The sequence below is a fragment of the Leishmania infantum genome, chromosome 24 (assembly GCF_000002875.2).
Source record: "Leishmania infantum JPCM5 genome chromosome 24".
Classification (NCBI taxonomy): domain Eukaryota; phylum Euglenozoa; class Kinetoplastea; order Trypanosomatida; family Trypanosomatidae; genus Leishmania; species Leishmania infantum.
Window position 1 is genome coordinate 367,512 of NC_009408.2, and position 27,409 is coordinate 394,920.

At 63.3% G+C, this 27,409-nt stretch overlaps 6 protein-coding genes across 6 annotated transcripts; all 6 read left to right on the plus strand.

Annotated features, from left to right (window-relative positions):
* Positions 1-1,568: 1,568 nt before the first annotated feature.
* On the plus strand, positions 1,569-5,390 carry LINJ_24_1070 (putative helicase-like protein; the record flags this gene model as incomplete). The annotated part of the gene is made up of 1 exon (XM_001465896.1): positions 1,569-5,390. The coding sequence occupies one exon, from the start codon at positions 1,569-1,571 to the stop codon at positions 5,388-5,390; it is 3,822 nt and encodes a 1,273-aa protein (XP_001465933.1).
* Positions 5,391-5,862: 472 nt separating this feature from the next.
* LINJ_24_1080 (conserved hypothetical protein) lies at positions 5,863-7,647 on the plus strand (the record flags this gene model as incomplete). The annotated part of the gene is made up of 1 exon (XM_001465897.1): positions 5,863-7,647. One exon carries the CDS (start codon positions 5,863-5,865, stop codon positions 7,645-7,647), a length of 1,785 nt encoding a protein of 594 aa, XP_001465934.1.
* Positions 7,648-9,948: 2,301 nt separating this feature from the next.
* On the plus strand, positions 9,949-16,260 carry LINJ_24_1090 (conserved hypothetical protein; the record flags this gene model as incomplete). Its single annotated transcript, XM_001465898.1, has 1 exon — positions 9,949-16,260. The coding sequence occupies one exon, from the start codon at positions 9,949-9,951 to the stop codon at positions 16,258-16,260; it is 6,312 nt and encodes a 2,103-aa protein (XP_001465935.1).
* A 1,099-nt stretch (positions 16,261-17,359) lies between these two features.
* Positions 17,360-18,667, plus strand: LINJ_24_1100 (putative DNAJ domain protein; the record flags this gene model as incomplete). The annotated part of the gene is made up of 1 exon (XM_001465899.1): positions 17,360-18,667. The coding sequence occupies one exon, from the start codon at positions 17,360-17,362 to the stop codon at positions 18,665-18,667; it is 1,308 nt and encodes a 435-aa protein (XP_001465936.1).
* Positions 18,668-20,229: 1,562 nt separating this feature from the next.
* Positions 20,230-21,783, plus strand: LINJ_24_1110 (hypothetical predicted multipass transmembrane protein; the record flags this gene model as incomplete). The annotated part of the gene is made up of 1 exon (XM_001465900.1): positions 20,230-21,783. One exon carries the CDS (start codon positions 20,230-20,232, stop codon positions 21,781-21,783), a length of 1,554 nt encoding a protein of 517 aa, XP_001465937.1.
* Positions 21,784-23,143: 1,360 nt separating this feature from the next.
* Positions 23,144-26,404, plus strand: LINJ_24_1120 (putative pre-mRNA splicing factor; the record flags this gene model as incomplete). The annotated part of the gene is made up of 1 exon (XM_001465901.1): positions 23,144-26,404. The coding sequence occupies one exon, from the start codon at positions 23,144-23,146 to the stop codon at positions 26,402-26,404; it is 3,261 nt and encodes a 1,086-aa protein (XP_001465938.1).
* Between the last annotated feature and the right edge of the window lie 1,005 nt (positions 26,405-27,409).

Below are 27,409 nucleotides of genomic sequence, written 5' to 3' on the forward strand. Positions count from 1 at the left end.
TGCTCTCTGCATGTGTGTGCGCGTGTGTGTGTGTGTGTGTGTCCCGGCATGCACCAGCGTGCTTCGATGCAACTTGAAGAGTCCTTGGCTGCAGACGTGAAAAAGGATGCGGTGCACTGCCGCTCAAGCAAGAGACACCTCAGACAAGGAGACCGTCTGCATGCATGCCTGCACGATTGAGGACTTCCACGCGCATAATGCGGTGTCGTGGGTGGGGAAGCTCGGTGTTGGCGCAGCGCCGACAACTCTGAATCTCTGTTACGCATCCTCCGCTGCGGTCGATATTCACGGACGGCGCACCTTCACACCATGCCGTGCGCTCTCCCCCTTTCTCATTGCCCATCCCTCTACGGCATGTGCTTATCTGTCTTCCATGTTGGTTGCGTACGCCGCACCACGATGTGTGCGCGCACGCGTATGTGTGTCGCTGTTTGTCCCCATCCTCATGCGAGGTACATAGCTGACGCATACGAACGGTGTACATGTGCGTGTGCGTGCTGTTGTGTACCTCAGCCTGGATGGGCAACTGCAGCAGCTTCCGCCACGCTGCCACTTCGTGAAGTGTGTGTGTATTAATGTGCTTTATGGCTGCCCTGACGACTGCGCCGGTGCACTGCTGCAAAAGACGTGTTCGCCTGCGTATTTTGTTGTTCATGTGTCCGTATCCGGTGCGCGTGCCTCTTCGCCCTGCGTGGCCAGCCGATCCTCTGCCGGCACGCGCAGTGCAACGAGCGCTCAACGACGGGCACACCTCGTTTGGAATGGAGAAGGCGTGCCTGGAGCAGTCCATAAGGACTTCCCACGCTCGCTCGCTCTCTCTTGCCCCTTTTCGCTCGCTCCCCTTCCGAGGGCCCCGCGCGCGAGTGCCCCCCCCCCTCGTCCCCGTCCCAGCGGGAAATTTTCGGTTATTATTATTTTTTTTACCCCTCCTTGTAGGCTCGCTCTATTTATATTGGTACATTCTCCCTTCTCGGCACACAGCGGTGCGACGACGTTCGGGAGACGGTCAAGTGTTTTCTCCTTGACCATTACTGCGAGCGATATTTTCGGTCGACCTATCAGCTCTACCTCTTGCTGCCGTTTTCTGTGAGAAGGGCGCCCCCGGTAACCCTACTGCCCCTCCTCTCTCTTGTTATTTCTACTGTACTTGTTTTCAGAGCGAGCCCCACCTCCCCAGCCGACCCTCTTCATGTCCTCACCCGTTGAGACAGGAAGCTGGAAGGATGCGTGGCGCCGCACCCCCATCCGTGCGCCCAAGACACAAGCCTACATTTATGAATGCGCTTCTATGAAAAGACGCGCTCTGTGCTTGGCCGCGATGGTCCTTCGGTGCAACGCTCTCTCGCCCCTCCCCCTCCTCCATCTCTGCCACCCTCGCACGCGCGCTCTCGAAGGAGCGGAAGTGCTCACACACACAACTCAGAAGCAGCCGAAACGGACGTGCACACGCGCAGAGACGCATGGCGCATGGTGTTGAGGACGTGTTCTTCATCGCCTCCTCGTCCTCCTGTGACGAGGAGGATGACTGTCGGGGATGCCCATACGGCACAGCCCCTGTCTCGCCAACGATGGAGGACGTCCTTTTCGGGCTTGCGCCACCAAAGCTGCGCTCGACACCGCAGTCGCAGATGCAACAGCAGCAGCACTTCCTGCCATCCCCGCTCACCAATGGCGTCAGTGACGGAACCTTCGTGAAGACAGAGGATGCGGCCGGGTCAGAGATGAAGGAGTCCGTCGCTGCACAGTGCAGCGTGCCTGGGGGGAAGCCTGATGCAGATAAGGACGAACAGGCGGTCCTTTACGCCGGTGGCTCCCCGTGTGCAATGCCAGCGGCGCAGTCAACGCCGCCGCCGCGCACCCTGGCTGAGCTGCGCAGTATGACCTCCTCGGACGTGCGAGAGGAGCTGGAGCGCTTCTTTGTGCGCAAAGAAGCTCATGCGAAACACTTCAAGTCCGTCGCCGCCGCGCTGCTTGGCGGAGCCGCCGCCGCACACAAAGCCGGTACAGCAAAGGCGTCATCTGCGGCAGTGGCAGGCGCGACTCCTGAGGAACGATGCACCTCCTCCACTTCACGGCTAACGAGAGAAGAGCTGCTAGCGCGTGACCGGTGCCGGCGACTCGTTAATGTGAGCAACTGGGACGCTGCAGTCGGCGGCTACAACCAGTGGGATGTGCTGCTGCCCTCGGCGTTGCTGCACGGCTGCGTCATGGCCCCTACCGATGCCACAGCAGGACAGGCTGCACCTGCGACGGCGGCGTCTTCGGAACGGCAAACCGCGTCCACCACCGTCGCAACTTCGCGTGCTCGTCTCACGCTGCGTCCACATCAAGTTGAAGGCATTCGATTTCTGTGGAGTGTGCTGGCGGAGGGGCCGGTGGGACAGGTGCCCGCCGTGGGGTGCATTCTCGCACACACGATGGGCCTCGGAAAAACAGCACAAGTGATCGTGTTCCTACATCTCTTTATGGCCGCCTTCCCGCGGCGTCAAGAAAAGGCCGCATCGTCGTCGTTGCTGCGCCGAGCACGCGCGCTTATCGTGATCCCCAAGTCGACCCAGTCAGGTTGGAAGCGTGAGTTTCGCACGTGGTCCGCCTGCTTTCCGGAGGAGCACCGCTTGCGCCCCATCTCCCTCGACGAAGGGCTGCCCGCGCGCCAGCGAGTCGACATGTTTTACGCGTGGCGCCGCGACGGTGGCGTGTTGCTGATCGGCTACGAAGCCCTCGTGCGTCTGCTGCGGCTTGTGGAGGAGGACAGTATGCTGCGGCCTCACTCGCGTGTGGCCGACAACGCCGCAGGTGTCGAGGGAGATGCCGGGAGAAACGGTACCGCTCAGCCAACAGTGCACGCTTTCCATTCGGCAAGCCACGCAACGACGGCGTCGCCGCAGCAGCGCCGCAACGAGCTGCAAGCACGCCGCAACGACGAAGGCGGCATGACCTTCGGCGGCGACGCTGACCCCTTCACCGAGCTCGTCGTGTGCGATGAGGCCCACCGGCTCAAGTCCGTACATCTGCACGTCGTCACGGCCCTCCGCCGTCTCCACCCGCTGCGCCGCCTCCTCCTCACCGGCACGCCGCTTCAGAACCACCTGCAGGAGTACTGGGCCATGATGGACTTCTGCGTCCACAAGTACTTCAGCCGCAAGCGCTTCCAGGAGTACTTCATTCAGCCCATCGAGGCCTCGGCGAACACGCGCGCCTCGGAGAAGGAGGTGGACTTGGCGCGCAAGAAGACCTTCACACTGATCAACGAGGTGCGCCACTTTGTGCAGCGCGTCGACAGCACCCCTTTACGCACGGAGCTGCCACCGCTGCACGAGTACGTCGTTGTCGTGCCCCTGTCGCCTCTGCAGAAGGAGCTGTATCTGCGCTTCATCCAGATGGTGCAGCGCGACGGGAGCCAAAAGCTGCAGTTCTTGCCAGCCGTGTCCTACTCGGGCAAGATCGCGGCTCACCCACAGCTGCTGTTCCAGATGCGCGAACAGCTGGGGGAGGCAAAGGACAAGGTGACAGCATCATCGACAGAGTGTGTGGGAGCAGGTGGGCCTGGTGTTCAGCGCTCTGCACGCGGCTGCCACGTGGCAGGCGCCAAGCGCAGCAGCAACGGTGGTAGCAACTATCGGGATGCCTCTACGACGGCCGGCGGCTTGCGTCGCCCGCAGCAGCGGCGTCAGCGTCAAGAGGCGGAGAAGCAGCTGATGGCGGGCACGGCCGACAGTACTGTCGGTGATGACGAGGGCGACACGCGCGTTGGAGAAGAGCAGGAGGCAGTCGTGATCATCGACTCCGATGCAGACTCGACCTCCAGCATCAGCAGCGGCGACGGCGATGACGAGGAGCACGCGTTTGCCCGTGCAACGCAGCAGTCGTTCTCCAGCGTCTACCCTGTTGCCTCGCTCACCTACGAGGAGCTATGCGTGCCGCCCTCGCTGAACTACACCCCGCTCCTGGAGGACGGCGTGAAGCTGCTGGTCGCGATTAAGCTGGTCGCGGCTGCCATGGCGCGGGATGAGAAGGTTCTCCTGTTCAGTCTTTCCACGCAGCTTCTCACGTTCCTAGAGAGCATGATCGCGAAGGTGAACATCGAGTGGCGCCGGCCGGTCGCGGCGTTGCAGCGGCAGCAGCACCCGCAGCTGCCACGGCGGATCCGCTATTGCCGCCTGGACGGTAGCCACAGCGCGGCGCAGCGGGCGGCGATGCTCGAGGACTTTGACCGGCCTGACGGCCCGGAACTCTTCCTGTTGAGCACTAAGGCTGGCGGCGTCGGCATCACCGTCACGGCTGCCACGCGCGTCATCCTCGTTGACACGAGCTTCAACCCAGCTGACGACCAGCAGGCGATTGGCCGCGCGTACCGATACGGGCAGACCCGTCCCGTATATGTGTACCGGCTCACGTGCTACCCGACGCTGGAGTACAGCATCTTTGTGCAGAAGCTGGCTAAGGAGTGGCTGTTCAAGACGGTGATCGAGGAGTCTTCGGTCAAGCGCGATGGGCTGTCCGGCATGCACCTCCGCGAGCTCTTCTCCCTCCTCACGAAGGCTGCGAAGGTGCTGGAGAAGCCGCTGTCCGCGACGCGCGCGCAGACGCTGTCGACACAGGAGGTGTTGCGCGAGGACCCGATGCTCGGTGTCGCGCAGGCGGAGTTGCTCTACGCGCAGCGGTACGAGATGTTTCTTGAGCACGACATGGACGACCGGTACGGCGCTGCTGAGGAGGCCTTCTACCACGACTACTGCCGCAACCGGTTATTTGACACGGCCGACGACGAGGACGCCGAGAAGCGGCGTGCGGCGGAGCTGCAGAAACGGCAGCAGCAGCGGATCGACGAGGCAGCCCAGCTGCAAATGCAGTCAAAGACGCTCACGGCTATGGTGGACAACCTCATCCGGTCAAGGGCCGGGACAGACTCGCAGTTGGCGCGCCTTCTCACCGCGATGGGTCTGCACGTGCACCCCGTCACCGGCCGCGTACAACTGAGGAGGGGCGGCGCGGATACGATGAACCCCAGCGGCAACCGCGATGACCGGCGCCGCACGGCGGCTCCTTTGCAGCTGGAGGACAGCGGGGAGCGCTTTGCGCCGTCGCCGGTGCAACTTGTCGGCGGTGCAGATGCCTACCAGGTGAACGAGGGACTGAGCCGCGGCACAGGCGCCTACGTCGCACACAGTACCCCGCAGACGGCAGTGCTGCTACTGGATTCCGATGAGGACTCACGCGGCGTCCTCGCCCAGCCGCACGCACGTGAAGAGCACTTTGGCGCCGCCCTCTCAGCGGCAGCGAGCGCCGAGCGTATATCCGCCACTCTTGCGCGCCAACCATACGCGCCCTACCGCCCGGGTAGCTCCCCCGCGTACGCTGTCGACATCGACAACGACGGATCGCTTTAGCAACGGGGTGGCAAGGCGGGGGGAAGGGGTGGAAGACGACGGTGGGCACACACCGCAGAAAGCGCTGCTGATTTTTGTTTCTTACTGCGCACCCTCGTGTGGCAGCTCTGCACACGTGTTATGAAGCGGAAGATTGATCGTAGAGGGGGTGGGGGCGTGTACTTGGAGGAAGGGAGGGGGTGACGGCCCCCCTCCCCATGCGTTTGCGTGTCCGTCGACGTGTGCTCTGGGCGACCGTACCTCGCCCCCTCTCTTCTCCATCTCATCTGCAGTGGCCCCTGCAACCATAATAGCGCCCCCAAAAGCAAAACTCGTCAACGGGCATGTGAGGCGGTCTGTGCGAAGGGCGTACACGTTGCCTTCCACCACCACCACCACCCCTTTCGCTCTCTCCACCGGGAAGAACACGACGCTGGCGCCTCCCGGACCACTACAAGCAGAGAAAGGCACCATCGTTTGCTGCCAGCACGCCATGTTCGGCATCGATGAGTATGTTCTCCCCGCTTCTCTTCCTCCCTCGCTGCCTCTCCACTTCTCTCGCTCTCGCCCCTCGCGTTGTATGTGCGGGTGTGCCCGCGCCATGAGCGCCGCTCATCCTTGTAATGCTCTCAGCCGCTCCAGCCTCACACGCCGCCCACACCTCTTCGCTCACAGCCCACGGACGTCCGCAAACACAGCGGGAGAGACTCTCACACGCGTGTGCGCCTTCGCTGTGCGGTGTGGGGGCGTCATGGCGCACTTGATCGCACCCGCCTCCTCCGTCCAACCAATGACGGAGGAGGACTTCGCGGTGGTACAGGCAGAGAAGAGGGTCGACGCCGCCACGCGCGAGCAGCTCGTCAACGTGTACGGCGACTCCCGCGCTCCGCACGGTCGCCGCGTCGCCCTCACGAGGCCGCCGAAGCGCGAGTGGAGGTGCGCTGCGTGTGGCAAGCAAAGCGCCGACATACGCCACGTGTGCGCCTTCTGCCTCTCCCCAGAGCCGGGGTACAGCAGTAACATCGCCGCCTCCCGTCCTCGTAATGCCGGCGGTCCCGCGGTCGCCGACAAGGTGGTAGGGCCACTCACGTGCGTGCAGCGTCCTGGCACCTGCGAGGATGCTGATGTTCGCCTGCTGCAAGTCTCCCTCACGAATCGCACCTACCGTGTCTTCACGGAGCCGCACACATCCGCCGCGAAGCCCCGTGCGGCGGCGTCGCATCGTAGCGCAGCTGGTGCGGACTCGGCGACGGCGAGGCCGGCCGTGGAGGAGGTCGACGAGGTCATGGTCTGGGACGACGAGCCCAACTGCGGTGATCGCGGGACTGGCGAATCCTGCAGTGCAGGTGATGATGAAGGTGGCAGTGAGTGCGACGACGAGGGTGTGCCGAGCCCGGCGCCCCATACGCAGCGCCGTCCACCGCGTGCGGAGAAGGTCAATGGGGGCTTCACGCACTTTGTGTCCATCCCCTTCGGGAAACTGCCCGCCGTGGCGGCGAACGCGACGAGCATCTTGGCGGACTTGCGCAGCTTTGTCGCCGCCAAGTACGCCGAGTCGGCCCAGCAGGGGAGCGCCGCTGCGGCGGGTGAGGCGGCCGGGCCTGGCGGGACGGCGGCGTCGTCCTTTTCGAAGTCTGCGGTCGCCTCGGAGCTGGTGACCGGCACCGCCAAACTGCACATGACGCTGCTTCTGCTCACGCTTCCACGCCGTGAGGATGTCGAGTTCGCCAAGGAGCTTCTGCATGGTCCCTTTGCCTCTGCCTGGGCAGCGACGAAAGAAAAGTGGGCAGCGTCCAAGGACACAACGTACGCGCTGAGCGGAGATGCGTCCCTTGCCCCGGTGCACCGTCACCCGCTCGTGCGGCTCGGCGGTGGGCTGCAGGTGATGAGAACAGGTCGGCAGAACGAGTTTTACCACCCAGAAAAGGCGAGCGTTGTCTACATGGGCATCGATAACGCAGCCGGGCTCGCCACGGTGCAGCAGCTGCAGCGCGTCCTGCACGAGAGCTTGGCTGAGCTCATCCACGATCCCGAAGAGGCGGAGAAGTCGCGCCGGGTGTTGCACGTGACAATCATGGACAAGAAGTGGCGCAAAGGGCGTGCGGCAAGTCGGCCATTCGATGCGCGGCCCATCATGGAAGCCTTTCAGGAGGCAGCCATCGGCGCGGGTGAGGATGGCAGGCAGTTGTTCGAGATACCGGAGCTGGAGCTGTGTTCACTGCGCCGGCAGGACCCGGAGAGCGGCACCTACCTCGCCGAGACCACCGTGAAGATCTAGAGCCCGGTAAGAAGACGCGGGGGTGGTGCAGCGCACGTCTTGCAGAAGTCGATGTCCGCACTCTCTGTGGGACACCATAAGGGGGGTGGGGCCGGAAGTGGAGGTTGAAGGCGGCTTATCGCCAGTGAGGGGAGCTCTCTATGGATGCTGAGCACACGTGCACACAATGGGCTGCACCTTCCTCCCCCTCGCCCACCATCTTCCTCCTGTGAGGGGGAAGAGGTGCACACAGACGGCGAGAGGGATCTGTACATCCGCGTAGGCGCAAGACGCACGCGCAGGATCGGCTCATGTGTTTCCTTTCTTCTCCCCGCAACCCCCTTCCTGCCCCCTGCCTGCCCGTCCTTTCTCGTTCACCACGACGACAACAACCAGTGACCATCTTGTGCGCAAGCGCCTCCTCTCTCTCCTGAAGGGACGAGACCTCTGCCGCGCGCTTCCTTCCACACCCGCCTACTCCCACCCCTCGCTTAGCCTTTTTGGAGGTCTAGCAATGCGCGGCAAGTATGCGACTGCGGGGACCCGCTTGTGGGTTATAGCGTGTCTCTCTCGACGTCGCACCGTTCGTCTGCCTCTGCCCCGATGACCACTCGACTGCCTCTTCACCCTCTCCTCGGCCACGCACACCGCTGCGACCCACTCGCAGCGTGCACCTATCGTACACATCTCCCCACCACCACCCCACCTCACCTCACCCTCTTTTCTTTCGTACGTGGACGGGAAGTGGCGTGGGCAAGGGCGCACCGTCGCACCCAAGGAATCACGCAGTCCTCCGCTCAGTCGGCCTACGCGTGTGCGGCGACGGCCTGCCCTCTTCCTTCCCCGCACGTACTCCTCTTCCCTACTCCCTCTCTGTGAGTGTGACGCCCACCTGCCCATCCGCTATCACCGCCTGTATCTTCTAGTGCAGCAGCGCCCACGCTTGCTCGCCCCCTGCTGCGCGCATGCAATGGTGGCCGCGCCACCGCTTCGCCCAACACAGACACCGGAACAAACTCACAGCCACGTGCAGGCAGAGGTTGTGGTCGGCGCAGCTTCCAGCCTGGGTGCTGAATGTTCCCCGGCTACGTACCGGGGGCGTATAGCAGCCAACGTCCGCGCAGCGTAGCGCCGTCAACTCTTAGCCCAAGCAACGCCGGTGTGCTGACGCCGAGTAGAGACGACGGCTCACGCAGCGGTTCACATCCGGTTGCACACGAAACGGCGTCGACGGCACCTGCAGCAGCGTCCACAAACCTCGTTGAGGCCGACTCATCGCCCACTTTCTCGCCCTCCACATTCATCTGCCCCGACCGTCGAGTCGACACCCACTTCGACCTTCCACCAGCTCTCATCACGTGTCTTGTGCGGCACATAGATGGCCAGCACCAGCCCCTCGCCACGCCGGCGATCGTGGAGCGGTGTCTGCGCGACTTGCAGCGTCGACTCATGCCGTGGGTGCCCGTGGAGCGCGTTTTCGGGTCCGCGATGCAGGCGACAGCGTCGATGGACGCGAGAACGTTCGGCGCTGCTCATCGGAGGGGCAGCATCGTCTCCTCTCCGGTGAGCAGCGCCGCGCCGCCGCCAACCACCACGCTGTACACTGGCTCGTACCTGGCGGGAAGCCGCGTGCGTCTTCAGCTTGCCAAGACAGCCGACATCGCCGCCGTGGAGAGTAGCACCTCGGCACTGCATCTTCTCTTCTACGCAGTTGATGAGTCGGATTCAAGACCGGCAGTGCTGTCGCACATCGCGCAGGATTGGCGCGCCGCCCTGACGCGCAAGGGCGAAGGCGACGACTGCCTGGTGCTGCTCGTGCACAGCGACCTCATCGCCGCTGCCGAAGTCGCCTCCCGGCTTGCAGAGGAGGCGCAGCAAAGCAGTGGCCAGATACCAGCTGCCCAGTCGGGGCCACCACCACCCACTGGAAGCGCACCTGCACCGGCGCTTAGTCAGGCGCGGGTCGACGCTGCTGCCGGGCAGCTGCGCAAGTACTACAAGGAGCTCTGTGACGCAAAGTTTCTGCCACAGCAGATGTGCGCCTACATGCCGAACGAGACGCCGATGCGCATCCTCGAGCGACTGCGCTCCGCCGTCATCAAACACGGCGCGCGCCTACGTCAGGCGCTTGAAGCATGCGCGGCGCAGAAGCGACTGTTCCCGCAGGACCCTTTCACGAAGCCGAGGGTGCCGGTAGCTGCAAACGCAAGCACAACCGCAGAGGTCCAGCCGCCTGCCTCAGTATCTTCTCCCAGCATCGCGGCGTCACCGACCAGCGCGGCCGGAAAGGTGCTGCACACGGATAGCAGCGCATCGCTGCGGATGTCGCCGCTGAAACCGCCAGTCGGTGCCGCCTCCCCGCCGCTGCTGGCGGTGCACAAGTACTGGAGCGTGCGGGATTTCTGGCGGCGCGGCTACGACCTCGCCGTGCACTATCTTCAGTACGGTCTCGTGTTCGACGCCCGCGCGGTGCTGGAGCGCCTTTTTCTCGAGTACTACAACAGCTCCGACGACTACGGCTTTCTGCGCGCCCCGGTGGCGACGCTGCAGCGCTTGGGGCGGGTTCCAAACCTGTTCGAGGCGCACAGGCACGCTGGTTGGGCGCAGAGCAAGTCTGGCTATCCGCGAGGGCTAGACACTGAAGCGGAGCTACTCGAAGGTCTGCTGCTCGTCGCGTCGGCAGAGATGACGTGCTCGTTGCTGCTCGGCGACACCGAAGCTGCGATGGCGCGCTATCACACGTTCATGCAGGTCACGCGCGAGAAGTTCGACGAGCTTTCCGCTGCAGATAGCAAGGAAAAGTCCTCGATGCCACTGCCACCGATGGCGGCGGAGGACAGCACGCATGGCGCGGCCCCCCTGCACTCCGCGACGTATCAGCAATTCTTCCTGCTGCAGTGTTACTTGTCTGGGCTGCGCATGTGGTGGCCGATGAGCGGGCTCTGCCGTCCACGCCGCGAGGTCGCCGCCTCTCCAGCTGCTTCCACATCACCACCACCGCAGTTGGAGACTCTCAGCGGAAGCGCCGCGGAGGAGCCGAGCAGCGCGAATGAGGGCGGCCTGGTTGCCGTGGCTGCGGACGTGGACAACGACGACGACGGAGAACGCGCATTAATAGAGTCACCGCGGCCCTCCTCATTCACCGCCCTCACCACAGCGGACACCGCAAACGTGCACGACGCAGCGCCTCTGCTGCGAACAGACACCGACCGGCTCGACTCGCTCGCCCGTCTCGATAGCAGCGGCAGGGAAGTCCGCTACTCCATCACAAGCCCGTCTTTTGCCGCGGCCCCCGCCAGCGTCCCTGGTCACTCCTTCCGCATGGGCAGCGCTGGGCCCCTCTCTGGGCGGTCCGGCGGCGAGCACAGCGCGATGCAACGGCGGTCAGTGGAGGGGAGTGCGAGCGAGGACGCGGAGGCCATGATGTGCGACCGAGAGCTTACCTACCTCTTGACGAGGTGCGAGGACACAGTGCAGGTGGCGGCCACCTATCTTGTCGACCTCGCCACCTCGACAGGCTTGCTCCCCGAGCACATGGAGCTGGTGGAGCTGCAGGATAGTGTACAAGCCATCCGTGACGCAGTCGACGCTGGCGACGCGCAGGCGGTGCGAGCCCTGAAGCACCATCAAGAGCACCTGCGCCGCAGCTGCGCAGAGGCGGCGACTCTGCTAGAGCACGCCAGAGACGCACTGGCGGCCGTAGCGCACGATCTCGGCTACGGCAACTTCAGCTGCCCAGCTATGCACCCTGCCACCGTGCCTTTGGGCGTGCAAGCTGCGCAAGGCCCTTCTGGTGTCGATGCCACCGCCACGCCTGCGGCGGCGTCTTCCGCGTTAGCCAACATCGCGGAACTATCGTCGCCGGAGCAGGCGTTGCGGCTGTGGCGGTTGCTGACGGCGATGGCGGCTCTCGCCGTGCGCATCGGGGAGCAGCGGCGCCGCGAATTCCATCTCTACGTCCAACTCGCCATGACCTTCCTGATGGACCACCCCAGCGTGACGGCGAACATCGTGGCGGAGCGCCTGCTGCCGTACATCAAGCTCCAAGGCTGGCGACGGATCGAGCTGTTTGTGCGCCGGCTCTACGTGGAGGCACGAGAGCGGCTCATGCACCGTGCCGGGCTGTTGGGCCCCTGCAGCGCTGCGGCGACCGCGCGCTCCGGCGACGTGGCGCAGGGTGTCGCAATGAGCGGGTCAGATGCGCGGCTTTGGCTTCGCGTCTTTCACACGAGCGGTGACTACGCCCTTTACCGCGAGTGCGTGCTGGTGCTACTGAGCAACACCGGCGGCTGTGGCGAGGACGACGAGCACTCCAGTGCTGGTGACTCCGCCGACAGCGTTGGCGAAGCGGCTGACTGCGGCGTGGCTGCTGAGTGCATCGTCGGGTCGCTTGACAGCCGTTTTTTCTCCATACGCACCAGGACGGAGCAGTGGCGCGAGCTAGTTCGGGTGGATGCGTTGCTGATGGGCACCATCCTCCACGGGGAGCCGTCTGAGTACCCGCTGGAGCACTTTACGTCTCCGCTCACGGTGAAGGTGGAGCAGAGGGCAGCCGCCGCGGTCTCAAACGGCGACAGCGCCCTTGTCAAGAGCGAATCCTCCATTTTGGTAGAGCCTGGTGTGCTGAGGGCAGTCGTCGGCGATGTCGTGCAGATCACCTTCTCGTCCGTGTACACAATCAACCCGCTGGTACGCCCGCTCTTTCCTGCCGCCGCAGCAGCAGGGCCGAGGGCGATGGCACGCGAGACAGAGAACGCGGTGTGGTTCCAGCTGACGCTGGAGTCGCGCAAGGACTGGAACAGCGACGAGGAGGCGACTCACGAGGTGAACATTCGCGACGCTGACGCAGTCCACTATGATGAGCAGACGCATCGGCTGCGCGTGACTTTCACCTTCCCGGTATGCCACGCTGGCCTCTATCGTGTGCACCGCCTGCGCCTATGCAGCGGCGGCACGTGGCTAGCCTACTACCCTCAGCGCAACGTCAGCGGCAGCTGCGGCGCAGGTGGGCGGGCGCCGTCTCTGAGGGCTGCAGGGTCGCACGCCTTCTCCACACCGCGTCCGACGCACGTCATGGTGGAACCGCTGTACCAGCTAGTCGGCCGCTCCGCGCTGCTGCAGGTGCCGGAGCAGCGCAGCAGCGTGCATCTCCGACTCACGCTCCCACGTGAGGCCCACTGCTTTGCCGATAGCGTCGACTACGTGACGTTGGACGTGGAGCTGGAGGACCCTCTCTCTATCAGCGCGCCGTCTGCCGAAGGCTTGGGCGGTGTTATGTCGGCGACTTTTACGGACCCTCAGTTGGTTAGAGGACTTGCTGTGAGACCAGGGAAGCATGGCCGAGTAGGCGGCGAAGACGGTCGTTGTCCAGCCGCGGACTGTGCATGCTCCTTCAAGGTCAGTCCAGGTAACCTTCTCTTGCCGCTGTCAGCCGGCAGAAGCGGCCTCGGTGGCGACCAGCTCGCCCGCCCCCAACGCGCCGAACCGTACGTGCCGCTTGTCGTCGACGGGGCTGAAGCTCACCACGATGACGCAACGCTGCGACGGGCGTCGACCTCGTCTCTCACGCAGCACTTGCTGCTCCTCCCGCCCGAGGATGACGGGGCCAACAGCGATGGCAGCGAGGCGCACACGCCGTCAGGCACGCCGCGCCTCGTTGCTGCGGTGGTGCTTGGCACCCCCAACGCTTATCGCCAGAAAAGCGGCGCGGTGGGGGCGGGAGTAGCGCGCTCCAGCCCTGGCACCTCCATCCCGAGCCTCAGCATGGCCGTGTCCGGCGCTGGCCCTTCTCGAGTTGCGGCACCTAGCGGCGGCAGTGGGGTTTTGGGCCTGAGCGGCTCCTTCGCCGTGCGGACCTCACAGCCGGTGTGCTGCGGCGCGGCAGAGCACATTCAGCACAGCAAGTCCGTCTTCAAGTCGCGGCACGTGGGCAGCCTCTTCGGAATGACAGCCGTGGCGGCGTCAACAGCGGCGCACGTCGATGCGGCGGCAGCGGTAGTGCCCCCGACGGCGGCAGCCATGATCTATCCAGGCGTGACGCACAGTGACAAGAAAGCCCCGCAGCAACAGCAGCGGCAGCAGTCTTCGCTTCACCCTCATCGCTATGCCAAAGAGCTCCACACGCCCTCCGAGCGCGGCGCACAGGACGGGCGGTTTACAGCGGGCGACGACGGGATCAGTGGTGACGAGCGGAGGAGTCGTGGGGTAGCTACCTCTATATCCGGCCTCGGCTTCCCGGGCATCCCCGGCGGAGCCGCCGCGACACCCGCGCCGTCCCTGCTGCGCCGGGTCTCCGAGGACAAGCTGGAGCTGGTTCTGATGCATGCTGATACGGTCATAAGGGACGACAGAAGCGCGGCCGTGGCGCCGCCCAGCGCGAAGACGGCGGCAGCAATGTCCGCCGCTCACACCGTAGTGCCGATTCACCTTGGCTGCTTCCTGAAGGACCTCCCATCACCGGAGGTGCACTTGACTTCAACCAAGAGCGATGTCATGGCTCCTGGCACGTCGGTGCTGCGGGCGGAGTGCTGCCTCGCGGCCGACCCGCTGCGTGAGACGGTGATTCGGCTGCTCCCCGGCACCTCGCATGCGGTCGCACCGGCGACCGACGACACCGGGTCTGAGAAGGCTAGCGTTGCGGTCAGGCACATGTGCCTCCGCCTGCCACTGCTGCCGCTCCTCACCACTCCGATCTCCGCCGAGGCGCTGGCGAGTCAGCGGCCAGAGACGGTGGTATCCGGTAGAGGGGCGAGCAAGGACTCCACACCGCCCGCCGCGGTGGCCGCGAATCAGGCGCGCATCGCCTTTACCTGTCTGCGCGGTCGTGAGCCGTACACGACCACCCTGAGCGCAGTGCTGCCCTTCCAAGCCGCTATCGGCTTCAACTACGCCTTTAAGCACCTCCAGGGGCGTGTGTACTGCCTAGTAAAAATGAAGAACCTCCTGGCAAGCACCTCGCTGTGGCTGCGCGGCGCCGTGCTGCGCGTGCTCGACGCGGAGCCGTCGTATGAGATTGTGCGAGTGTGCGAGGTGTACAACAAACTTCTCCTTAGAGAGTGGAAGCCGCAGGAGGAGCTGAGCATCCTCTATGAGCTGGATCTCATCGCTTCCTTCCACCCTGTGCAGCCGGAGTGCACGCATCAGGTGCAGGTGGAGGCCTTCTACTCCAGCTGGCATCAAACGTTCCTGACGACACCGCCAGAGAACCGACTTGTCCTGCGCGCGACGGAGCTACCGTCGGCGGAGGTGACGGCAGAGAATGTCGAGGCTGCTCACAATCACGTATTACCGGGCGGCACCGGAGCGAGAACGAGCGATGGTGCGGCAACGCAGCAGGGCACCGTGACCACAAGCACCACAGTGCTGCCAGGCAAAGCGGTAGGCACGACGGCAACCACGTCCTGCTACCACAGTGCCGCAGGCCCTGCCGCGGCCGCGGAGGCCGTCCAGCGTGCCTCTCTTGCGCGCAGCGCCAGCATAGACAGCAGCGGAAGCCGCTCCCTCGTCCACGCCACGCACACCCACGGCAGTGCCAACAGTAGTACCACCGGCGCCAAGTCGAGCAACGAGTGCTACGGCAGTGAGGGCAGAAGCAGCAGCGGAGTCAAGAGCCAGAGAGCGGCGCCCAGCGCGGTTCACTTCAGCATGGTCACGCTGCGTCACCTGGAGGAGACATGCAACACAATGTGGGGCCCTGTGGCCGCCTTCCACTCGAAGCATCTCTGCGTCTTCAGCATCGTCATGTACGCGGAGTCGCCGTGGACGATGCGTTTTGGGGCGGCGACGAACTATGCGGCCCAGCCGCCTCACCCGAGAACCACCTCGAGCATCTCGAGCAGTTACCACGGCTCGCAGCTAAATCACTGGAGCGGCGGCAAGCCTAGCGCCACGCTGTCCTTCTTCGGGAACGCCATGGTGGACCAGCCGTCCGACGTCGTGTTCGTCGCCGGCGAGCCGGTGCGGTTTTGCGTTCGACTGCAGCCGCAAGCGCAGAACTGGCCAGAGGACGCGGACATGGACGAGACCTTCTTTATCCGCCTCAAGTACAACCCGGAGCAGTGGATGGTGATCGGCAAGCAGCGCGACCGCCGCACTCTCTCCTTGATGGAGGAGGTGACGGTGTACTTCAACGCCGTCCCGCTGCTTCCTCTGGCGTCCGCTGATGGCGACAGGAGTGCGGCGGGGTCGCCAACGGCGGCCGGGGCCGTGACCTCGATAAGCGGCGGCCTCGGCAAGGGCCCTCCCCGCAGGGCTGATGACTCCGCAAACGGAAGCGACGAGGACTCGGACGAGGACAAGGACGTCGATGCCGCTACCAGGACAGGACGCCGGCAGCGCCGCTCAGCCTGGCCCCTCGCCGGGCACGCGGTGAAGGACGAGGGCATCCTGCAAACGCCCACCGTTGAGATGTTCTGGGAACGAAAGAAGCCAACGACAGCGACGGATGGCGCAGCAAGCCTGTCGATGAACAGCTTCGGAGAAGGGAAGAGCAACACCTCGGCAGCTGGAGTGGAGGCAGGTCCCAGTGTGGTGGATGGGCAGTCGACGTGCGCGGACACCGTAATGGGCGAGGCCGTTCTTGTCGACGTGGTGCAATTTCGTACGTGGGTGCGCGTGCGCAAGCGCGGTCACTGACCGTCTCATTCTCTTTCTTTCCCCACCCCGATCCTGGTGTCGGGCGCGGCCCTTTGATTTGTTGGTGGTTGCGGAGGTCGAACTGACTGAAGCGGCGCACGTGACAGGCGACTAATAAGTCTCCGTGTGGGTGCACGTGTGTGTGTGTGTGTGTGTGTGTGTGGATTCCGCTGATGTAGAATCACCGCCCACATGCGCCACAACGCACCCCCCCCCACACACACACGCGCACTCACACCCCTCCCTCTCTCCCCGCGTCTTCGTGCGCAATGCATACCTCGAAACGAAGCAGTGAAGAATAGCGCGGCGCGGAAGCCTCTTCAGTGCCCCCACCCACCCCCCAGCCTCTCCAAGAGGCGCTGCATGGCGGTGCAGCGTGGGCTCTCGAGTCTGTGTACGCCGACCGCCGTCGCCTCCCTACCACCCCCTCCACCACGGTTGCGTTTTCCCTTTGACACAGGCAAACACACGCACGCATACGTGGTGGATGGAATGGGTTTTTGATGGCGTCTTGACAATGGTCTGCCACAGGCGCGCGCGTCGCACCATCTGCCTAGCCATGTCTCGCTATCCCTCGCTCTGTGTGTGTATGTGTGCGCTCCTCACCGCTCCCTCGGGCACGCCGCTCTCAGTGCCTGCCCCACCCACCCCCTTTCCGCGCACACGCACGCACCCTCATGTCTTCCTGTTGCCCCTCGTGTGCGCCTCTTGGCGGCTGGGCTCATCTACTGTTCTGGCTTGCCTTGCTTTCGGGTCTGCTTTTCTGCCACACGCAGGTCTTCTGCTGCCGCGGGAGAGTACGTGCGTGTGGCGGGGGGGGGGGAGTCGCCTGCTCGCTTTGCTTTAGTGCCAATCGTAGAAGCGCCGCCCTAATGCCAGGCAAGTGCCGCTGTCGCCGCTCTCGTGCATGCATGCAGGCACCGCTGTAAACGTAGATGCGCGTCTTACCCTCTCACTCCTCCACGTCGCCACCACCTTTTCGTTCGCATCCTATTCGGCCAGCCACCAATCACCGCCATCGGCATCGACCGCCCCGCTGGCGGGAGGAGCTGTCACTCCGGAAGTAGAGCGCTGTCGTCGAAGCACGGCCAAGCGCGCGATGTTGCTACGAACGCGCGTTTTGTGCTACACAGTGCACACCCCACGCGGTATCAACTTCGACCTCTCCGCCGACGATGCGATCCGTCGCATCCAGGACAAGTATGGGCGCCGTTGGCTCGGCGCGCAGCTCGACTACCTCCGTCTGGAGACGCCATCGAAGGAGTTCTTGCCTTTTTACCTCTGCAGCGGCCGCATCCACGCCTCCTTCGTCGGCAATGTGAGCTACAGCGTCAACACGACCTCCGGCGATGACAAGAGTGCACGCTCCTCCACCCGCTACGTCAGCACGTCCTTGCAGACCCTCGACAGCGTCTTCGAGGAGAACAAAACGCAAATCTACGCCGGCTACAAGTACAACGTCGCCCACGTCCATCACGCGCTGCGCGGCGATCAGCTGAGCTACTCGCTGCGCAAGATGTACGAGGTGGACACTACCGGAGCCATCATCAACCTTTTCGAGCAGTCGACCGGGACGATGCTGAAGTTTGTCGAAATGGAGGTGCGGCAGCAGGCGGAGGAGACCGCTCGCTCCCTCGTCCGGTCCTTCCACCCCTCCGCCGACTCCGTCACGGTGGAGTTTAAGGAGTTCGCGTTCCACCTTGACGATGTCACCCCCACGTTTGTGCCATGCTTCGTCGTCAAGGCAGAATACGACGCGGAGCGCTACACGCTCTACGTGTCGGGCCTCAACGGCCATGTCGGCGGTCCGTATCTGCTCAACTCGGTGTACATAGCCCGCACCACTGCCCTCGCCACCCTGGCCGCCGCGCTGCTCCTTGTGCCGAACAAGGTGGCGGGCTTCTTCTTCGGCTCCGTGGCGTGTGTGGCCACCTACTACGCGGCCTTCTTCGCGGCTCGCTGGTACCCGGTGATGCGGCGCAACTGGAACCGCCAGAAACGGGAGCGGCTACGCCGTGAGAACCTTGGGCTCGATCAAGCCGGTTACCGTCCCAACACCTCTTCCCAACGCATTCAGCAGGAGTACCGCTCCTCCACCTACTGGGACACCCACGCCTATCAGCAGCGACGCCACACTGGCTCGCATGGGCCGCGATCTGCTTCCTCCTCGTCGTCCTCCCCCTACTCGAGCTTCTCGGCGCATTCAGTAGCAGACCCGCTCGGGTACTACCGCGCGTTGGGGCTCCACGGTGACGAGTCAGTCAACGAAATCCGCAGCGCGTATCGGCGAATCGTGCTGAAGCAGCACCCCGACGTTGGCGGCTCAAGTGAGGAGATGGTAAAAGCGAACGAAGCCTATCGCGTCCTTCGAGATCCAAAGCGGCGAGCAGCGTGCGACCAGAGCTAAGGTCTGCGTCGCGCTCGCTCTTTCGGCATGTCTGCGCGCGTGTGTTGTTGGTCGGGTGTGCGCACGGCCGCATGCGTATTAGGCTTTGCGTACTTCTCCGTTACTCTCGCTCTCCTGTTGTCGTTGTAGCTACCTGCTGCTCTTCACGGAGGCGAGCATGTGCGTTGGTCAGTGACCGAGTACACTCGCATCCGTGTGAAGGCATCTCTGTGCATCAGCCGTTGTTGCGGTTACAGGATCAAGTGCATCACAGGCAGCAGTGCGTGGAGGCACAGGTTTGGTAAACTATAGTATGTCCGTACGCCTCACCAAACGCACACCCAGGGAGGGGCGGAGGGCGCAGCTCGCAAGATTCAGCTTGGGGACACGATGGACGTACATGCTAGGAGGAGACACGCAGCGTTAGTGGGTGCCCTCATCACCCCACTCGCTCACGGTCACGCTGCTGTTGAGGTCACGCCCTCAGCCGTGCTGTCCCTCTCCCCGGCGTCCCCTCTATCAGCTGGTCGTGGCTTCTCTCATCTTTTCCCTCCTAAAACCCTGATGGCGGAGGAGTACACACACACACGCACACACCTCCCAGTGCGTGGTATCGCAGGGTCCAGCACCACCACCACCACCACTCTGGGGGAGAAAGCCGAGAAGCAGCCGCACTTCTATCCGTGTCAATGTCCAACCACTTCTGGTGGTGACAGGGTCAGGCACTCACAGCGTGGGGAGAGGGGGTAGGTAGGGGAGGTCAGAGCGATGTATCTTGACTGATGCCGTCGTCCAGGTTGTGGGCGTCGCTGCGTCGGTTTGACCTGCAACAGTGAGCACGTCTGTGCCATTCATGTAATGGGCAGAGCTTCGGCGTGGCTCTGACGTGCCCCTCACACTGCCTTGCTGGTAGGGGAGCCTGGGCCACCGCGAGTGGGATGCGGCAGGTGGGGACCCGCATGGTGGTGGGGGGGGGGGCGGCTGTGGGGCGACCTACGGGGGCAGGGGCGAATAGATCATGAAGCAAGGGGCCTGCGCAGATGACCGGGTCGGCGCATTGCTGCCACGCGTGATGGGGCCGGTGGGTCGAGTGGAGTGGGAGCCCCTGTTGTAGGGCGTAGGAACGGACGCACGTTGGACAACAGAAGCACATCCATCTCTCGTAGATGCACATATCCGCACATGCGTCACTCAACACTTCAGCTTCAAAGTCTTTCCTTTCCCCCACCCGTCGGAAACCACGCTGTGTCGCACACGCATAGAGACGGACATGCCCGCAAACCTCAGCGAGGCACACATCCGCACGCCTGACGCACTCTTGTCTTTTCCTCGCTATCCTATCGCAGCTGATCTTTTCCCCTCCCCCCTCCTCCGCCTCTCCCGCCTACTGGTCGTGTTTCCGAGGCCGCCTCCACACGCCTGCACCGTTCCCCGCACTCACATCCCGCTCCTTCCACAGCAGCCACTCGACAACCGACTCTTTTTTGCACCTCTTTCCCCCGCTCCAGCTGAACCCACTACACTGCGCCTTAACGATTACTAACCCTTCTCCCGCCTCCCTCCTTTTTATCTGGAAGAGAGCCATGCGCGACGCCGTGGCGTCCTTCTTCCAGCGGGGCTGGAAGGCCACCAAGGAAGAGCTGCTGAACACCGTCGACAACATCCGCAGCACCAAGCTCAACATCGCCTTCTTCTTCGCTGTGCTCTGCGTTTTGTTTGTTATCGTAGGCAACGTGATTCTGCTGATCGCCATCAACTTCTGGATCGTGCAGTTCCCCACCGATGCCCTGGCGCACAACTCCAGCCAGATCGCGATCCAGGTGGTCACCATGCTCCTGCTTGCCTTTCTGTTCTCTGTGCTGTGTGCCGTCTTCACCGCCGTCTACGGCGCGCTGCCGCTGTGGCACGTGCTGGCGGATCGCAACCGTGTCGGCGGGCCGTGGTACCGCCTCTTCCTGCTCTTCGCCTCTGGTGCGTCGAACGGCATCAGCAGCGTTCTGGGCGTGTACGCCATGACGCACACCCCCGAATTCATTCAGGCAGTGCTGCTGTGCTGCATTCCGTTCAGCGCGCAGGCCTGGACCGTGATCTTCATCCCTATTGAGCGCAAGCGCGACTACCTCTCCATGTTCTTCATCGCGTCCTTCCTGCTGTTCGTGGCGGGCGTGCTGCTGTCGAGTCTGTCAGCCTTCCTGCACCCCAACGAGCAGGGCGAGAAGGCGTCGTGGGCGTGGGCGCTCCTCTACCTGGCGAGCTCCGTCCTCTTTGGGCTGTGGTGCGTGGTGCAGCGGCTGTACCTGGACGCCGTAGCGCTGAAGGTGCCGCTGGAGGCGGCGGGCGCAGCAAGTTACGCGAAGCTGAGGGAGAGCAACCGCAACCCGCAGCGTGAGGAGCTGAGCGCCAGCGTGACACCGGCCACGGACGCGGTGCCTGAGTGCACGCCGAAGGCGGGTGCCGCCTGCGCCGAGGAGGGCCCGCGCTTGTTCGACATGGAGGACGACGACGAGCTGCCGCTGTCGCCGTCCGCGGAGCTGCTGGCGAAGCGGCAGTGGGGCAGCCAGAACGTCGACGACAACGCCGCCAAGATAGTGCTTCTCGTCGTGGGTATGCTGTTCCAGCTGCTAGTCTCCTTCGTGGTATTCCCGGTGGACGCGATTCCGTGGTTTGGCACCTCCGACTCGGTGCTGCACGCATGGGAGGGCTTCCGTAACTCCATGGATTTCATCTTTGCCTCTTGGCTTCATGTGCGCCATGGGCTCCTTCTCACCCTCGGCTTCGCGATGAGCTTCATCGGGTGCACGTACCTGAACGAGCACAGCCCGACGCTGGCATCGGTGGTGTTGCAGCTCGCGGGCCCAATCACGTCGCTGACCATCATCATCATCCCGCAGTGGAACGTGTACCAGGACAGCAGCAGCGTGGGTCACAAGGTCGGCGGCGTGATTCTTCTCCTTGTCGCAGCGCTGCTGTACCACCTGTGGGAGCAGCAGTCTCTGCGCGTGCTGCTGGCGAAGGCGGAGGAGGCGAAGCGCCGGCACGATTACGCCGCGGCTAGTGGCAACAGGGCCACGGAGCAGCGCGTGATCGACGCGGATAACCGCGCCACGGATGAGCCCGTCGCGGACAACTGTGCGTGAGTCGTTGAGGGAGGCTTTGTGCGCACGCTGCACCATCGGGTAGAGAGACACGGTGGGTGGGAGGGAGGGCCGATGACGGAGAAGCTGGAGAAAGGCCTCGGAGCAGGAGCGGGTGTGGATCCACCACCCACCAGCGCTTGGCGCTTCTCTTCATCTTGTGACGTGTGCGTGCGGCACGTCGGGCTTCGCCAAATTCCTGTGTTTCACGTGCTGCTGCTTTTTTTGTGGGGGTGCGGTGGTGGTGGCCCTCCTCCACTGCCACTCAAGGCCACCCCCACGAACACCCCGCATCCAGTGGTCTCGGTGAGCGTCGAAGTGGGCTGTGCAGTGCATACCTGGCATGCGTCTGTGTGCGTGCTGCTCTCGCCTCTCTTTTCGTGTCACACGGATTATCCTTCGCGCAGCGTTGTGTGATGGGGGTGCGCGGAGAGAATGCTGGCATACGCGTGCACATACATACATACGTGTGCTGCGGCCGAGTGACGTACACAGACGCATGCGGAGGCAGACATCCGCAGCCGCGAAGGTAAAGTCACTGCGTTCCGTTGTGAGCTTCGTTTCTGTTACCTTGCGGTCCGTGTCCAGCAACCCATCATCGCCCTCCGCCACCCCTCGAAGTCGCTTCCTCTTCTCTTTACTATTTTTATAGGTATAAATATGCACATATATATATATATACATGTATGCGCATGTATGGACAGGTCTCTCTGTGCCCTGCGTCGACCCCATACCGCCCCCCTCCCCCTCTCTCTCCCTTGCCTCCCCAAAGCAGCATGAGCGCCTGAGCATACGAATGCAAAGTTCTCGCCGCCGCCGCCGCCGCCGCCGCCGCCGCCCCCCCCCCTGCACACACGCACACACACGCACGCACACTGCGGCTCGTGTCAGTGCTCACGAGTCTCCGTAGTAGCGGGTGCTGATGCTGCATTGGTGGACGACTTGTACAACTCATGGGCAGTGCTCCCGTATACCAGCCAGGCATACCTGCGCGCATAGCCTCGCTTTCTCCCTCTTGTCACCGCCACCACCAGTGGCTACGGCCTGGTGAGGTTGTACAGGTATGACCCGTACACGTCTGTCTTCACCTTCTCTCGCCCCTCCATCCCATCCCATCCTCCCTACCCGGCCTCTGTGCCCTTCCGCATCTCTCTGTCCCCACCCCCTCCCTCCCCCCGAAGCGCGCAGCCGTCTTGAGCGGGTATGGAAAAGCACGGAAAACTGACACACACCAGCCTGCCAGGCGTAGAATAAGCATTCATTCACACACACAGACAGGCACAGAGACACATCATAGACGGCGAAGACACAAACAGAGCGCGACTGCTACAACGTGCACCAGCACACACTCAAGCGCCACGCAATGGACGCAGTGCCAGCTGATCATGGCATCAAGCGGCCCCGTGAAGCGAATTCACCGGGTCACACGCCACCCTTTGTGTCCGCGAACGACGTGGCCGCGTCCCTTCAGGAACAGGCGCAGCGCTTCATCTCGCAGCTCGAAATGGGCGAAGTTCTCGAGCACGACCGCGACACGACCGAGGCGGTCATGACAGGCACCGATGAGTCCGCGCAGTGGGCGTACGGCAGTGAGTACTACCTTCGCCACGATGGAGAAGATGACAAGGAGCACCCATCGCGCTCTCACACCGCGGGCAGCACCGCCGCCGCTGCGGCGGCACAAGAGAGCGCCAGCGACGCTCAAGCGGACAAGGCCCGCAAGGTCGTCGTCAGCCTAACTGTGGCGCCTCCGTCCTTCTTCACGTCTGGGAACGATTTCGAAACGAGCGTGCTGTCGCGCAGGTCGGCAGCAGCAGCAAATAAGGATGACGATGACGACGGCGGAGACCTCGACAGACGCGGCGGATTCGTCGCCTCCCGCTTCCTGCACGAGGCTTTGCGGACGTCTGACGTCGACATCATCGTACCGGTTGTCAGCCACTCGTGCAGCCTCGCCGTGAGCGCCTCGAAGGGTAGCCAGACCCTCGCGGAACTCAAGCGGCTGATGGATCGCGAACGCACGAACCGCGACGTCATGGACACGTCCAAGTCGAGTCTTACACAGCTCTTGCAAAAAGATACGTACGGGCGTATGGTGAATGGCGAAGAAAAGGGAGTGGCGGGGGTGGGGAGTGGTTCTGCCCCCGGCCACGCGCACAGCGGCAGCGTCTCCTCCTTCACCGACGACCGCCGCAACGATAATGGCGAGGAGGAAGAGGCCAAGTACCTCATGCGTCAGCTGCGCTTGGAGCAGGAGCGGCTCGCTGATATGGCACGGCTTCGTGGCGCGTCGGATGCCTCCAGCACTGCCCCACCCCCTGCGGCTGGAGGGGCAAACTCGCAGTGGGGCAGCAGCCAGGAGAGCCGCCGGCAGCGCAAGGACGAGCAACTCGCCCGCATCGAGGGGCGCAAGGCGCAGATGGAGACACTCGCTGATGACGCGGATGAGGTGGAGCGCCGAGATGCCATGCGCCGCCAGCGCGAGTCGCTGCCCATCCACCACTGCAAAGATGAGCTCCTACGCTACATTGGCGAGAGTGCCGTCACCGTGGTTGTGGGCGAAACCGGCAGCGGCAAAACGACCCAGCTCGTCCAGTACCTGTATCAGCGCGGCTACGCGCGGCACGGCAAGATAATCGGGTGCACGCAGCCGCGGCGGTTAGCCGCCATCGGGGTGGCTCGCCGTGTCAGCGACGAAATGGGCTGCGCGCTCGGCACCACGGTCGGCTATTCGATCCACCTCGACGACACGACCACGGCCGACACGCGCGTGAAATTTATGACGGACGGCGTGCTGCTCCGCGAGACCGTCAACGACCCGTCACTGGACAAGTACAGCGTCGTGATGCTGGACGAGGCCCATGAAAGGTCAGTGGACACGGACGTGCTGATGGGCGTGCTGAAGCTCGCCCTACGGCGCCGTGGAGACCTGAAGCTTATCGTCACCTCTGCCACGATGGACGTCCGCAAGTTCTCTGCCTTCTTCGGCAACGCGCCGTGCTACGAGATTCCGGGGCAGACCTTTCCGGTGAAGATCCACTACAGTCCGACGCCGGTGGCCGACTACGTCGCCGAGGCCGTGTTTCGTGTGTGCCAGTTGCACCTGCAGATGCCGCTGGAGGCCAAGCACGATATCCTTGTCTTCATGACAGGGCGGGAGGACGTCTATGGAACGTGCGAGCTGATTCGTCGTCGGCTAGCGGAGCTCAGCCCACAGCATCTCAGCACACTCCTCATCATGTCGTGTCTCTCAGAGGCGGCCTCGGCGTGGTCCACGGAGATCGGGGTGCTTGATGCCACGCCAGCGGGCCTGCGCAAGGTTGTGGTCGCCACCAACGTCGCCGAGACGTCGCTGACGATCGATGGCGTGCGCTACGTCGTGGACTGTGGCTTCATGAAGACGAACGTGTATCGGCCGTCGATTGGCATGAACACGCTGCAGCGGTACCCCACCTCTCAGGCGCAGGCGAACCAGCGCAAAGGCCGCGCCGGCCGCACCACCGAAGGGACGTGCTACCGCCTCTATACAGAGGAGCAGTACGCCGAGGAAATGCTACCGAACAGCGTTCCAGAGATTCAGCGCAGCAGCGTGGACAGCGTGGTGCTGCTGCTAAAAAGCATCGGCGTTCACCGTCTTTGCGACTTCGACTTCATGGACGCTCCGCCGGCAGCTAACGTGCGGAGCAGCATGTTTCACTTGTGGGTGCTCGGCTTCCTTGACGACGCCGGCGCCATCACAGAGCAAGGGCAGCAGGCGCTGGAGTTCCCGATGTCCCCTGTGCTGGCGAAGCTCCTGTTGGAAAGCGCGAAGATGGGGTGCGCGCTGGAGATGGCCCGCATCGTCGCCATGATTTCTGCCGACCCAAAGAACCTCTTTGAGCTCCCCAAGGGCCGCGAGAAGGTGGCGCAGCAGCACCATAGCCGCTTTTACTCAAACGACTCGGACCACCTGACGCTGCTGCACGTCTTTACGCAGTACCTGGACCATGGTCGGTCGCGGCAGTGGGCGCAGGACCACTTCCTGCACTCCCCCACTCTCGCCAGGGCCAACGACGTGTTTGCGCAGCTGATTGAGAAGCTGCGCAAGGTGCATCTGCCCATCCAATCCTGCGGCCACGCGGAAACGGACAAGGTTCGCCACTGCCTCGCCAAAGCCTTTGCCCTGCAGGCAGCGCGACGATCAGATCGGCGGTGGACGGAATATCGGCCGCTGCTGAACGCTGGCGTGGCGTGCGAGGTGCACCCGGCCTCCGCAGTTCACGCGCGGAGCGAGATGCCGCCCTACATCATCTACAATGATCTGCTGCTCACACACAAGGAGTACTTGGTGATGGTGACGGCGGTGGAGCCAGAGTGGCTGGTGGAGAGCTCACGGGGCATCTACGAAATGCGTCATGGGGTGACGTCGTCATCGACAACGACGGCGCCCTCGTCGTTTGCGGTGGCGGTGACAACGACTCCGACGCCCTTCACAGCCTCCCGAGCATCCCGTGCATCGATGTCTTCGTCGCCGACAGCGCCCAGTGCCAGCGGGAGCAGCACGAAAGTCTGTGCGGAAACCAAGGCTCCGACGAAGAAGCCCGCGTTCGGGATGCTGTCCTCCAAGCGCCGGCCAAACATCTAACAGTACCTCTTATGTTTCACGCAATCTGGTTGTTTCTCGGGCTGTGTGTGCGTGTGTCACGCGAGACAGCCGTAGCGGCATACAGCTCCTGTGCAGCTGAGTACGCATCTCTGTGTTTCTGTGCCTGGGAGGAGGAAAGGGACGTCTCTCGCCGGCCACACCCCTTCTTCTCGACGCCAGGGCACGCTGGCGTGGAGACGGTGGTGGAGACAGTGTTGCGTCCACACGCATGCACGCATCTGACAAGTCAACCCCTCACACAAAAAAAAGGAGAAGGGAGTCACTGAGTCCGCAGAAGCGTCCGCAGTTGCGCGTACACCCGCATGCCGTTGCTTGCACAGGCACCTACACATCTGCAGCGGCCCCGCATCCTTCATGACGAGGAAAGGGACTAAGAGAAAGACAGAGAAACTTCGCGCGCAGTCGGCATGACGCTCCGCCCCGTCTTTCTTTCACTCTCGCTCCACCGACTACCCATCTCGATCCCTGCCTCTGCACACACAACACACACAGAGACGCATATGAACCGAAACTCACGCACACGCGATATGGTGTCCCGTGAGGAAGAGATATCTGCAGTGGAAGAAGGCTGGGAGACAAAAGCCCAGCAGTCGTCTCCTCATCGTCTGCGAGGGTTGCAGGGCACAACGGGCGGCGTGCAGGTGCGCGGAAGCGGTGGAAAACAACGAAAAAATTCCTAAAGTGTGTGTGTGTGTGTTGCCTCAGGTGCTATCGCTGCACATCACCGCCAACCTACCCCCTCCCCTCCCCTCCTCTCCTACTGTCTCCTGCTCCTTACAGGTTTCGCTGCTGTTGCTGGTGCAAACACACATACACGCATCTCACCCCCTCTATCTGTTAGCCTTCACTCACCACTGCTCGCTCGACCAGACACGCGCCAACGCCCACACCCCTCCTCCGGCGCTTCCCTCCTCAGCAACGTCCCTCCTCGTCTCTCCGCTCCTCCCGTGCATCTGTCGGTTGGGTGCATGCGTGGCGCTCTTT